This window comes from Bombyx mandarina, chromosome 21, assembly GCF_030267445.1.
Source record: "Bombyx mandarina strain Sakado chromosome 21, ASM3026744v2".
Lineage (NCBI taxonomy): Eukaryota > Metazoa > Arthropoda > Insecta > Lepidoptera > Bombycidae > Bombyx > Bombyx mandarina.
In genome coordinates, this window is record NC_143227.1 from 4,654,310 (window position 1) to 4,668,612 (window position 14,303).

The following is a 14,303-nucleotide window of genomic DNA, read 5'->3' on the forward strand; positions in this document are numbered from 1 at the left end:
GAACATTTAATCTACAAGTATATCCTTTTTTATCTCCGCATATATTTTATATCTAAGAGCAATATTGTTTTCAGACGTGAAGTTGTGCCGTTTACAAAACAAATGTGATATTTATTAAGTATAATACTTTTGTATGTACTAAATACTAACCTCCTTTTACTTCTCCATTGGTGCAAATTGCGCTCATAGATAGCGTAGTTATGACGCACACCACAGCTGATAGTGCAATAATGACCAGGGACCAGCCAATGCCGGCCTGCGACACCACCCACGAGATACGAAGGAACAGCATCACGCCCCAGATGTTCAGGAGACATGGTATCAACACACCCTGCCCGAAAAATATACATATATATATATATCTACTTTTCATTCGGTTCTTTTTTTTTATCGCTTAGATGGATGCACCAGCTCACGGCCCGTCTGGTTTTAAGTAGTTTATCAACAACTTAAATGTCGCCCCTATTTTTTTTTTTATTGCCCACCTGATGGTGAGTGGTTACCGTCGCCCATGGACTTCAGCAATGCCAGGGGCAGAGCTAAGCCGCTGCCTACCGCTAAATTTTGAGACATGAGTTCCAAGTCTCGATCCTTTAGTACAGATTTACGAAATTTGATGTTTATTTCCTACCCGTCCACGCGAATCTGGAATAGTCCCATAAGCTACCAGCGAATAGGTAGGGCAAAAAATTGTTTGTTTATTTCAAGAACACACATCAACAAATCAAGCTATTATTATAACACATCTAAATAAAGCATTAATGCAGCGTATAATGTGAGTAAACAGAATTATCTTGGTAGTCTTGTGGTAGTCTTGGGGGTCTTGTGTGCGGTGGAGAAAGTAAACAAAAGAAAAATAATTCCAAATGTGTTTTCTATTAGGTATCTTACGCGCTATAAGATGAGAGAAGTGGTGATGTCATTACCATAGCCCGAGGGTATGCAAAGCGCAAGCAATGTGGTAATAGCCAAAAAGAGTTTTAGAGATGACCTAAATTTCTAAAATATGACTATATTCGTCCAAATTTTCGGTACTCACTTGTATCCATCCTAATTTGATTCCACCGGCTGGTGTTGGTGATTTTGTGTCTCTCGGATTCTGCGTTTTCTCTTCCTGCAAAAGACCTTCAGCTATTCACATGATTATTACCATATTGTGTACCGTGTTAATACAGCTGTGAGTGAGCGCGCAATAATTCTAATCCAAACAATATAAGTTTACTATCTACGATGTGATGTAAGTTATTGTTGGCATTATCGCGTCGCAGATGAGTGACAGGCGACATCATTTGTGGTCATAATGGACACCACGTGTCTCCACGCACTGTTGGTTTACACGCCAGCGACGCTATTATGTTGAGGTGATTTCAAATCATTGTGCATAACATAACCAATACACAAAACAAACCACAATCATTACAATATATTACATATTAACTAAATCGTACAAATTGTATCTAAATCTGATCTGGATTGCAATTTAAATGATATGTGCACTCAGCAAACGCATATAAACTTACATAGCGAGCAAGCCTCGAAATTAGTTATTGAAAATAAAATTACAAATAAAACTACGAGATTCAATTTAAAAAAAAAAAGACAAGAAGTATCCACCACGTAGATAACTATAATACAATGAACACAACTAATCCATGACCCCAGCTGCAGTTATATTTTACATTAGTGTATATGCAATACTATAAATAGTTATCCTTTTCCAGGGTATAACCATGATGAAGATAAATTTACTCCAATAAAGTAATATTGAGAGCTGATTTTTTTACGACATCATAATAATGGCTCGTTCCAAACTATAAGAATACTGAAGTTGTAGAAGAAATAAAGAATTTGTTGTGATGTAAAAAAAATGTATATATACTATATTTAAATTTACATCTAATTCCGAAAATACATATTCACAAAATTCAACCGTAAATGTTTCTTATAATTATTTTTTATGTTGTCGGTATCACTGCAACATCAAATAATTCAAAAAACATAATCATTCATGGTCGCACCAACAAAATGTTTTAAAGTTAACCTAAAATAAAAATGTATGTAATCCGAATGATAATTTTTTTTGTTTACTATTCTAACAGGTTTTAGATCCACAGACAGTCTTCGGTAATAGTTTGGGATTTGGTTGAAGATACTACACGGTAGAAAAATATGAAAAATTGAAAATTGAACTCATAAAGAGGCTGTCAGCATCGCGTGAGAAAAAGGTGAAGCAGCTTCTTATGCATGAAGAGCTTGGGAACCGAAAGCCGTCGCAGTTCTACCGCCACTTCCTTAATTTTGAGAATTCAAGATAGAGATATTCACTTAGGGTCCAAATTACTGGGACTGTTATTTTTTGTTTAATTCTAATTACATAATAATAAATAAATAAAAAAGCGTCAACAACTAAATGAAAGAGAATATTCTCAATGTAGTCGAAATGAAATATACATTATTAAGGATAATTCAAAAACTACTGGTCAGATCTTGATAAAATCTAAATAGGATGATAACATGCACTAATTTTAAAGAATCATCAAAATCGAGTCCCCTTTAAAAAAGTTCTGGATAACAAAAATGAACAAAACGAATATTGTCGAATTAAGAATTGTTTACTATTTCGATTGTGAAGAGATTGTTCTTTGATGTTTTTTTTTTTATTGCTTAGATGTGTGAACGAGCTCACATAGCCCACCTGGTGTTAAGTGATTACTGGAGCCCATAGACGTCTACAACGTAAATGCGCCACCCACCTTGTGATATAAGTTCTAAGGTCTCAGTATAGTTACTACGGCTGCCCCACCCTTCAAACCGAAACGCATTACTGCTTCACGGCAGAAATAGGCGGGGTGGTGGTACCTACCCGCGCGGACTCACAAGAGGTCCTACCACCAGTAACAGTAAAAATGACAGCAGTACACAGTTTTTAATAAACCAAGTGTGAAAGATAGCTGAGAAATGTACACGCGGAACACACTGAACCGAACCAGTAAGTACGTTTCGCATAGCTAGTTCTTACGATAACCACAACATATCCATTTCCTCAGGCCTCAGGCATCAACGAGCAGCACAGATATATGAATTAAACAAGTGTTGTCTTTGTTGAAACAATTAGCAAGTGGTTATGAATTCGTCACTTAAATGAATAGGCGTTCTCTTATCAAGGTTAATTTATACAGAAGAATTTTACTGTGTGCCCGTCCGCTGGCATTAATTAAAACAAATGAAGATAAACGTTTAACACAAACATTCGCGAGCTCCTTAATATTTGTAAGGTTAAGGACGTATTAATGATTTTATTGAAAGAAATAAAGATGTTGACGTCGCCTTTGGGGCTTGAAGAACCGGGGGTTTTGTTGTTTTAAATAATGAGATTAGCTCACGGCTTTATTATTAAGGGCAAATCACCTCGACCACTTGTAGGTAGGTACTTGAGCCTAGCATTCAGAGACAATGCTCCGTTCATGGTCCGCTTTCTGCTATTTCCTACTCTTTCAGCCGTGCTCCAATTTCTGAAGGTCGTGACCACTTCCACCCATAACCTACGCCCTCACGATGTCATCTTATCCTGTCTTCGTCTACTCGGAGAGCATTGTAAATGATGGAAGCAAGGATGGTGCGGATCTAGTCAGAGCAACACATTAGACTTCGCTCCCACGTTCTTTTTCCTTACACTTTGTCTGTAGCCACCAGTTTTGCGAGATTCTCTCTACGTCCTTCTTGACAAAGTATCCGAAAAGATTAGCTTCAGGTAGGTGCGAGAAAGCCTCGTTTTGATTTTGAGCATCGCGAGTATAAATACGTTGATCCGATTTATACTTCATCGGCTAAGCAGCATTTTCCTCCACATCTAGAAGGCGTCAATCTGTTTGGGGTTTCCAGATCTTTTGTCCAGGTCTCAGCTTCATTAAGAAAAATTGAGAGCACTAGCTAACTGTTTACCAAGAACTTTTTGAACTCGTCGTGTTCTGAAGGGAAAGACAAGCAGTGTTTTCGCATCAAGCGATGCGACTATGCCTGTGTTAAAATCCCGTATGCTGCTACCAATATGGTATTAAATACTTAGCGCGTATTCACGAATGACTTCCGCGATGAAGGAATAATAACTTGTAATAAAAATCAAAAAGCATACATTTTTAACTTGTGAAATTACTGGTAGTTTGTTATATTGTAAACTCGTATGAGTAAGTATCACTATTCCGCCTATTTCTGCCACAAAGCAACATTGAATTTCGGTTTGAATGTTATGACAGCTATTGTATAATTTCATTAGGACTGCCTCCTCGTGTCTAAAGTTAGGTGGCGGCATACGCGTTGTGACATCTAACATAAGCTCCTATCACCACTTCAAACCAGCTAGGCCGTGAACTTGTCTAGTATATTCTATGTAAAATTATTACGATTCTTGGAATAGAAGGATAAAAACAGTATTTGGATTGAATTTATCACGAGTCATATACCAGTAATTTCTCATAAAACTTTACAGTACATTTAGCTGTGTAAACAAACATTTCAGCTAGATTACAAGAACCGAATCAAGGTTGTGTAATATCAAATTGACTTTACAAACACAACGAAACGCAAATACATACGAATCCATAAATTAAAATGGTTATTAATAATACTAAGGTTTTTATTGAGACGTTTTAATAGTCAATGCTGTCGAGCGAAGCTAGTAATATGCCTTGCGGCTTTATTCGAATTCCGTTTCTATACGAATAGCACTGTAGAAACTATTTGTGAAGTGAAATACGCATTGTTCAAATCAGTTTATTTAAATATGATTAATTTTGCAAGATTTATAAAAAAAAGGAACATGTTGTAGTGGTTGTCATATGAGACGGTATACCGACGATGTTATAGACGACAATAGCGGTATATCAATGCGATTATCCCCGTGCTCACAACCCGCAGGCTTGCACGAACTGTGTGCTTAGTGCGAGTTTTTAAACGTTCTCGATAGCGTAAAAGTATCTCTTTGTATGCAGTTGGAACAGCGCCCCTAGCGGCAAACGTAAGCAAACATTCCAAATCCATACAAATTTGATTTAACTTTTACGCTATCGAAAACGTTAAAAAACTCGCACTAAGCGCATTGTTCTAAGCAACTATATGACGTACCTAACATGTGCCCATTAACGACTTCCAGGATGAATTGATTTGTATGACACATGAACGCCATGCAATGAAAATCAATTCAACGAAAAAATTATGCGTAATTACTGGTGGTACGTCATTTCATAAGCTCTCGTACCAAATAAGTCCACTAACATCTACCCTATTTTTGCGTTGTGAATTTCTTCAACCTTCAGCCGATCAAACCAAAATAAAATCGACAACACCTCTTCGTAAGCTCCTTTTGGGAACGATAGGGGAGATTACTATGACAGTCAATTAATATATCCATGTGACATCTTATTTAAAAAAAGGAATAAACATAATAAAATAAAGTACTTAGATGACATATAATAAAACAAATTTTAGAATTCGACCGTCCATTCTACCGTCCATTCTGATCAGGTAATGAATTTAAATAGGGGTTATTACCAATATTACCTGGCTACGAATTATAAATAATAATTACCGTACAGGTTATTATTGCGTGTAACACAACTTTAATATCTCTTAACGATATTATAACAGTCGCAATCATTTTCGACCATTTTAATAATTATAAGTGTCATCGCTAACAGTAGCTTGAATTGGGCATTGTAAATATTGTATTTTTGAACCAACCTTCATGCTCATTCTTACATTTCGCTAATTCTAAATGGGAATTCAAGGTCTTGGAAGAGTTTAAATATAGTGTACGAAAGAATGTCTATTTACACTATAATTGTAAGTAGACATTCTTTAACAAAAATCGACTTCAAATAGAAAAAAAATATATTCCAAAACAAATTAATATACACTAAAAACAATAATCATCGAAATCGGTTGGCGTGATATTGAGTTATCATCTATTTGTCGCACACGTAGTTAATGCAAATTAAAGACTTATATGGTTTTCTTATGGATACCACTATCAGAACTAGATTTAATTGAAATGGGACCACACGCAAAGCGTAAGCTTTTTAATAAAAAAAGAATTATCAAAATCGATTCACGCAGCCACAAGTTATGAGGTAACAAACATAAAAAAAAACATACAGTCGAATTGGGAACCTCCTCCTTTTTTGAAGTCGGTTAAAAATACGCTATTAATTATGAATTACCTAGAAAATAATACTCGATTCATCGTCATTATTAAAGTGAAATATGATTCTTTGACAAAGTGAACAAATAATCTATCTATTCACCATGAAAACGATTTTCTTGGAAGATTTTAGAACTCACCTCTTCAGTTATTAGGTGGTCACCGTGTAGTTCACCTAAACTAGGTCTTTTCAGGGCTCTCTTCGAATTTCTGTAGTTTTCCATTCTGGGGAGCGCTTCCCTTGTCAGCTGTGCTAGAGAGCGTTTTCTCCTCCAGCCGGCATCGTGGAGCCAGGTGTCCGGCTGCGCGTTGGTAACTCCTCGTTCGACAGTCTCCAAGGAAGACCGTAGTGGACGAGATATGATATTAGCTCCCATGTGGATACCATTCTTCTTACATTCCCCCTCCACGGTTGAAACGACAAATCTACACAAATTTAATTATAATGTAATTAATTGATCAACAATCGTATTTTGTTTCGTATCAAAACTTTGTTACTTCATTCATTTCAAGAATACTTCGAACATCGTCGGGAGTATTTAAATAATAATCTCAAATACAGAACCAATTATGATATGAGATATCAAACACTAAAAGTTGAAATAAAGAATATCCAGCCTCTAATATGGATGTAATTTACATTACGCGATTCATTGTGATCATTATTCATATATTTTATATCAGTGGGCCATTAGAGATGCTATCGGTAGTGTTGAAGGCTAAACGCGAGAGACAAATTGCACCGATTGGTGGGATGCAGTGCGAGACTAGTTTTTGCTGTAATTTCAATGTTTTTTTTTTATATCCTTTACCTATTATCTTCCATTATGTAAAGTTGCGTTTGGCTTTCAAAAACTGGCGGTTTAAAAAATTAGATGACGCTGTTTGAAATGTGCTTTTTGTAGTTGTTCTCAACTGCATAATTTTCTCCAATGTGGACCGAACCTGTCGACCAAAAAAAAACATTAAATTTTGTTGATTTACTTATTAAAACGAACACAATCGCCTTTAACATTACCACTCATTTGCATGGATGCTGTATGCTTACTTCGCGTAAGGGCAGTTGATAAGTTTTGCGATGGTTCGAATTATATGTCTAATTTTTTTTCCTACCTATATATATTCTGGTAGCCTATGGGGCTATTCCTGTTAAACCCGAATGGGTAGGTGAGCTCACTGCTCAACCTGAGAAAGTTTTCTGCCACTAGCCCTAACCAGAGCAGTGCTTCACAGAATCTACCACCGGATCGGAATCGCGACCCACTGAGATTTCTATGGGTTAGTTGGCTCGTCGGATTCTTCGAGGTTGATGGTGACCAGTGCTTGAGGGGCCTTAAAGCACCGAAAGTGAATCCAGGGGATCAGACAAGACATGTCAGGACTACGGTGACTTTGCGTTGCTTCGTCACCTGGGTCAGGTATAAGTAATTAGCAATCGCCACGATAAGAGAATTATCGTGTCGCACCGCTTTATCAAAGTAGCGTTCTAACGCTACCTTAAGATACGTATCGGTTATAAATTTAAATCCTCGTGAATGTCGAATTTGCGTAATGGCCGCCCCACCGGCTATGACTAAGATCGCGGTCGCAACAATCCAGTCTATTAAAATTCACGTTTTGTATAATAAATTAGTAAATATTTCCGGGAAAAGAATTAAAATCACAAGTATGTTTTTTTTTTCATGCGTTAAATGTGTGTCAAGCTGGACTAACAAGTTTGCGCAGCTTACTGTGACAGGAAACATTAATATTTTATCAATAAATCCATATCGACGTTTTTCATCTATTAATGTTTTATTTTTAAAAAAATGCGAAGATGCTTGTCATTCGAGCAACGACTGAATTTAAAATCAGGAAAAGAAGCGCAGTGGCATGTATTAAGGGGGGTTTATGTCCAATTGGAGACGAGAGGAAATTATGAAAAATTTCGCCCATAATTGCTGGGCCGATTCCAATTCGGGCAAACATTCGTGTTTGTATTTTGCCTGGGTGTTTATATTCACTCGTAACGTATTATTAGTCTCTGGATCCCATAGTACCATAGTTTCTATAGGCCGAGTGACCCTGTGTATTATCCTCTGTAATTTACTTAATAAGTTATTAATTAGTAGAGCACTGCAACTGCAATTGTGTTACGGGCAAGAAGATAGGAATCAAAACAAAAATTACACAGTTGTACAATGTCTATTTATGAATTTAATATTTATTACTTTCATTACTTTAGTAACTTCAAACGTGTTGTTAAAATGTATATTAAGATTTTCTTTCTAACAAGGGTCTTACAGAATCCAGATTACTGACAGATCTGTATAAATCATTATAAGGGTCTACAGGGAAGACAATGTTCCTGAAAACTGTAGATACTGTACGAAGCGAAACAGCTTTTTATAATTTAAGCATATCGAAGGAAAGTTTCGGAAAGTTGATTAACATTTTATGGGACTACGGTCGAGAACACGGGTTCATGAGACAAACATAATTGGGTACTAGAATACAGCATTATACTGGTCGTAGGACCTCTTGTCAGTCCGCGCGGGTAGGTACCACCACCCTGCCTATTTCTGCCGTGAAGCAGTAATGCGTTTCGGTTTTAAGAATGAGGAAGCCGTCGTCGTAGCTATACTGAGACCAGAACCCATATCTCAAGGTGGGTGACGGCATTTACGTTGTAGATGTCCATGGGCTCCAGCAACCACTTAACACCAGGTGGTCTGTGAATCTGATACCGACTTCGACTTAAATCGAAGCCAGGGTTCGTGTACCGTAGTCTAGGTCAAATACCAGTACACCAACCAGGCGATCAATTGACTTATTTGTATGGGTGAATGAGCACATCGCCCACCTTGTGTTAAGTGGTTACCGGGGCTCATGGAGATCACCATGTAAATGATAAATTAACTTTTATACTACACAATACCTCTATACCACTTTCTTTTTCAACCTATAACTTTTTTTTTATTCAGTTGTTTTTGCAAGGATGGATGCTATCATATTATTATTATCAATAGGCATTTTTTCGAAATAGTCATATTGTTTTCAACATATTCAAAAACAGAACAAAAATTAAAAATATTACATAAAACAAATCTAGGTATATCTTGACGTGTTAGAGATTACGGTTGTTTTTATTTTTTATTTTGGGGCGAACATTTATTAATTTATCTATTAAAACAGAGAAAAAAAACCAGTATTTTGTAACGTTCAAAAATAAGTAATTAACATAATCCGAAGAATAAGACAATGAATCTGAGATGAAAGTATTCCTTGTTTCTCGTTTTGGGTAAACATTAATATAATTAGTATTTATAACGAAAATATTTATAAAGCCCAAAACAATACTGAGTTAATTTAATTTACTGCGATGATGTCTCAACGTTTCTTTCATAATTTTCATACATAGAAACAAAATAGCAAGATGTCATTTAAAACGTACTCTTGTTCATTAGCGGTCATATCACTTCATAGCTATTATCATTGTCTCTCTCACTGTTAATGCCGATGCATTTTATCTCGAAACAATATTGATCTTTAGAGTTTTTAACAATTTTGAAACCGGTTCGGTTGGCGTTATGTATTATTGTGTTTTTTGTGTTGAAACATGCAAGCGAACATCATCGTGAAGGTGTGATCACAGCCAACTTAGCTTCTTTCCTTATGAGAACATGTTAATTTATAATTTTAAATCGTGTCAAACATGGATATGCAAATTATTTTACCGTCCGGACAAATATTTCGTATTGGGTTAGGTTTCGAAAATTTTAATATTATTTATTATTATAATCAAAAACATTTAATACTGCTCATATAGCTAATAGTACATTGTGGACCAAGGGACAAAAGTAGGACATTTCCTCGCGCGTGTAAAATTGCTACCCGAGCCGAAGGCGACGGTGGCAAACACGCGGGATGAGATGTCCTACTTTTTTCTCGCGGTGCACATACTATTTTTTCTCCTACCAGGCCGAAAGTTCGTGGAGTACCGGGCCGGGGTGCAGGGGCGTGTCCCGCGTGTTTGCAATTTTACACGCGGGAGGGAATGTCCAACTTTTCTCCATTGGTGCACAATGTACTATAGCTTCTAAAGTATTGGAAGTAGCCAACAAAAAGCCAACAAAAGACTTGTACTTTGTAAAGTACATGGCAGCATTACTCGCTCCTAAATACCATCTTTCCATTTGACTCTAAGCACGGGGGGCGTTCAGATTGTCAGTAATCCTGTCATTACAGGTACGTTTGGAAGTTCTGAGCCTATTTAAGCACTTTGTTACTCTTTGTCTACAGAGACAAAGAGTAACAAAGTGCAAAATCCTCATACGGTACAGACCGTATGAGGATTTATTTGAGATAATTCCATCATCTCCATGCTAGGATCGCTACCACAAACCACCGGAACTGTTTAAGTTTACTAACACTATCTAAAGACACTGCGTTCGTCAGCAGCTCGTGTCTAACGGCCTTTTTACCAGGCATCATCGAACTCTGATATATTCATCTCTGATGTATTTATTTCATTATAATAGTGGTCCCCCGGTAGTCGAAATTCGACTATAATTAATTGAAATTATAACTTTGTACGCTATTATGATTCTATTGTCAAAGACTAATAAACTTCTATAATCACAGATTTCGCCAAGACTATGTATACTTTAGACAAATATTAATAAAGACAAACAATACCTATTCTTAATTTGAGCACAGACTATCTAAAGACTATATAAAATTCTCGTGTCACGGGGTGCGTAATTGAACTCCTCCGAAACGGCTCGACCGATTTTCATGAATATTAGCGTGCATATCGGCCAGGGTGGAGAATCAAACAACATCTATTTTTCATCCCCCTAAATTTCAAGGGTGGTCCACCCATAATTTTTTAATTTTATTAGGCATACATTTTTGTTTCTATTTGATATTCTATATGATACAGCATACAAAAATACATACAACCCTACATTTTTCACCCCTCTACGATCAACGCTTATTTTTTATTTGTTAATTAAAAACTTTAATTTTTTGGCAAGATTTTCATTTTCATTTTTATTTTGTCATGCCTTAAAATAAAAACTCTCACTTCACTCTTATACGATCAACCCCTGTTTTTCCATCCCGATTTTTATTTTTTTTATTCTATGCACAGATCCGCAATAAGGTTGCAAGGTGGCAATCAAATATTATTATATAATTGTAGTACGATAAATTCTTATTCAGAGTTTAGAATTTCAAGTTCCTTTAATTATGATTTTTTTAAAATTTAATTTGATCTCCCGCCCTCGCCGGCGACTACTGATCAACTATCAATCGATCAGTTATCCCCACCAGGTCTCACCACTCATCCAGCAAACATCACGTAGTAGGGATGAGGACAAAGCCGGTCTCCTGTCTTACTTACTCACTATACATTTTTCAGCCATGTTTTTTTGGTTTTATTAAATTTGTGTATCAATCGTAGCAGTGACTGTTATACCTATTATTTTAATTTCTCTGTGCAACTCTCATGTTAATTTTACTGTCATCGTAAAATTATCATTTAATTCCAGTGCAATAATTATTTATTTACAGTCTTATATATAAAATTCTCATGTCACAATGTTAGTTACCATACTCCTCTGAAACGGTTTGACCGATTTTTATGAAATTTTATATGCATGTTCAGTAGGTCTGAGAATCGGCTACTATCTATTTTTCATACCCCTAAGTGATATGGGTTGTGCACCCCTTTTTTTTTTAAACCACATTTATTTTTAATTTTGGACATTTTTTTTGTTATAATGAGGCATTACCTAGGTATGTGGTTGAATGAGGCTTTTTTATTTTTATACTCCCTAATCGTTCACAGCGCTACATGCCTCCTTCGCTTCACTCATTTACCACATCCTTACACACAATAAGTTACTTTTTTTCTACACTAGAAATTCCCTAGAAATCTTATATATGGCAATATCAAATAGTAGGTATGCATGCGTGTTGAGTGTCAAATTCATGGTAGTGTGTGTAATGTTTTTTTTAATTGATTTAATTGTATTTTTTTGCATAATTTAAAAAAAAAATAACATTTTGCACTCCTTCTCTGTATTCTCTATATAAGTCTGGGAATTTTCACACACCTCTGTCCGCGCAATTTTCGTAAAAAGGGATACAAAGTTTTTGCTTCACGTATTATAATTATACTTATAGATATGTACGTGTATGTTTATTTTTATGTTATTTATGTATGCAATTGTGTATGTATATAGTCTGATATATTATGTATTAGTGTTTTTTATTATTATATTCTTATATTGTGTTTCTCGAAATACTTAAGATATTTCGGTATAATGAAGATCACGGGCCTATGCCAAGTGAGCTTCATTTTCTACTTGGAGAATATTTAAGTCTTCCTGCATGAATTGACGGACTATACAGCATGTGTTTAATATTGCGGCTTTTTGCAAGGTCATGTACGCGTTTTCTGCTATGTCTAATATTTTTAAAGATTCGAGTAGGTGTTTAGGTATAACGCCTGTACTGGATAGCACCAGTGGGACAATGTTGTGTGACAGTGGGACAGTGACTTTGTTCATTTTCCAGATTCTTAAAATTTCTTCCTTTAATTCTGTATATTTATTTACTTTTTCAGCTATTGATTTTTGTATATTATTGGTGTTAGGAACTGCTATGTCTATTAAATGCACTACTTTATTTATTTTATCAATTAGAGTTATATCTGGCCTATTATTGTGTATAGTTTTGTCAGTTAGTATGGCTCTGTCGAAGTACATCTTGTGCGTGGCGCCCTCCAGCACAGGTTTTGGGTCGTATTGGTAATATGGTTTCAGTGTGCTTTCTAATAATTTATATTTCAGAGCTAACCTTTGGTGAACTATGTGAGCTACCTGATTGTGCCTATGTGTGTAATCGGTTTGTGTGAGTGTCGGACAAGCACTTGTTATATATTGGATGGTTTCGGACTGACGATTACATTTTCTGCATTTATCATTTTTTAAATTAGGGTCTTTGATTATAAATTTTCTATTATTATTATTATTTTTCAGAAAGGTAATCTTTTCTTAACACTTTGGCTAGTCTGAACCACATCCACGGGCCTAAACCAAGTGAACGCAGCGTGTAGTAAGGAAAATTTATGTTGACGGTATGTTATTATGAGGGGCAATTTCGTTTTCGTCTATCTGCAAGAATTTCCTGACTATTCTACATGTATTCAAGATTGCGGCTTTTTGGAGAGTTATGTAGAGAGTTTCTTTGAGGTCTAATAGTTTTAGGCTATGGAGAAGATGGTTGGGAATGACGCCTGTTGTGGAGAGAACTATGGGTACTATGTATATTTGGTAGGCAGCGGCTTGGCTCTGCCCCTGGCATTGCTGAAGTCCATGGGCGACGGTAACCACTCACCATCAGGTGGGCCGTATGCCCGTCTGCCTACAAAGGCAATAAAAAAAAAAAAAAATGTATACTTTTTCCTGTCGCCAAATTCTGCTCACTTCATCTTTGAGTTCTGCGTACTTGCTTATTTTTTCAGTTATTGTTTTTTGTATGTTATTATTATTATTATTATTGTATAGTGTTATTGTATCAATAAGTCAATTGATTAGATTTTACTCTTCTACCCCCTTATGTAAAGCTCTCCCTCCTTAAGAACGGTTAGCTGGTAGATAACTCAATTGTTGAGTTAAGCTCGCCATTTTATAACTTTTCGCAATTATTGTATTGTATTAGCTGTGTGTACAATAAAGAATAAAGAGTATTCTCTCTTGCGCAGTATTTCCTGACTTGTTCTTCTTCAAACGTGAGTGGAAAATGGCCCGGCGTAGTGCCCCTGGCACTCCACGTCTGCCAATTGAGGCAATAAACAAAACCAATTTTATTTACACTTAAATTCTTTAACTTGTAACATTACTTATTAATAACAGCGAATTAATCCACGGTTGTAGTTCGAAATGTTATCAAAATATGTCAAAGTTTTTTTTTTTTCGTAAATGCGCCACCCACCTTGAGATATAAGTTCTAAGGTCTCAGTATAGTTACAACGGCTGCCCCACCCTTCAAACAGAAACGCATTACTGCTTCACGGCAGAAATAGGCAGGATGGTGATACCTACCCGCGCGGACTCAC

At 36.1% G+C, this 14,303-nt stretch overlaps 1 protein-coding gene across 1 annotated transcript in view; it reads right to left on the reverse strand.

The window, feature by feature from the left end:
* The window catches only part of LOC114252968 (sodium potassium chloride cotransporter), a 53,347-nt gene that overhangs the window by 32,433 nt on the left and 6,611 nt on the right, over positions 1-14,303 (reverse strand). Inside the window, 4 exon segments of the mRNA XM_028187672.2 lie at positions 151-331; positions 1,040-1,114; positions 6,337-6,622; positions 7,009-7,141. Coding sequence (XP_028043473.2) covers positions 151-331; positions 1,040-1,114; positions 6,337-6,622; positions 7,009-7,022 — 556 coding nt within the window. The 5' untranslated portion in view covers positions 7,023-7,141.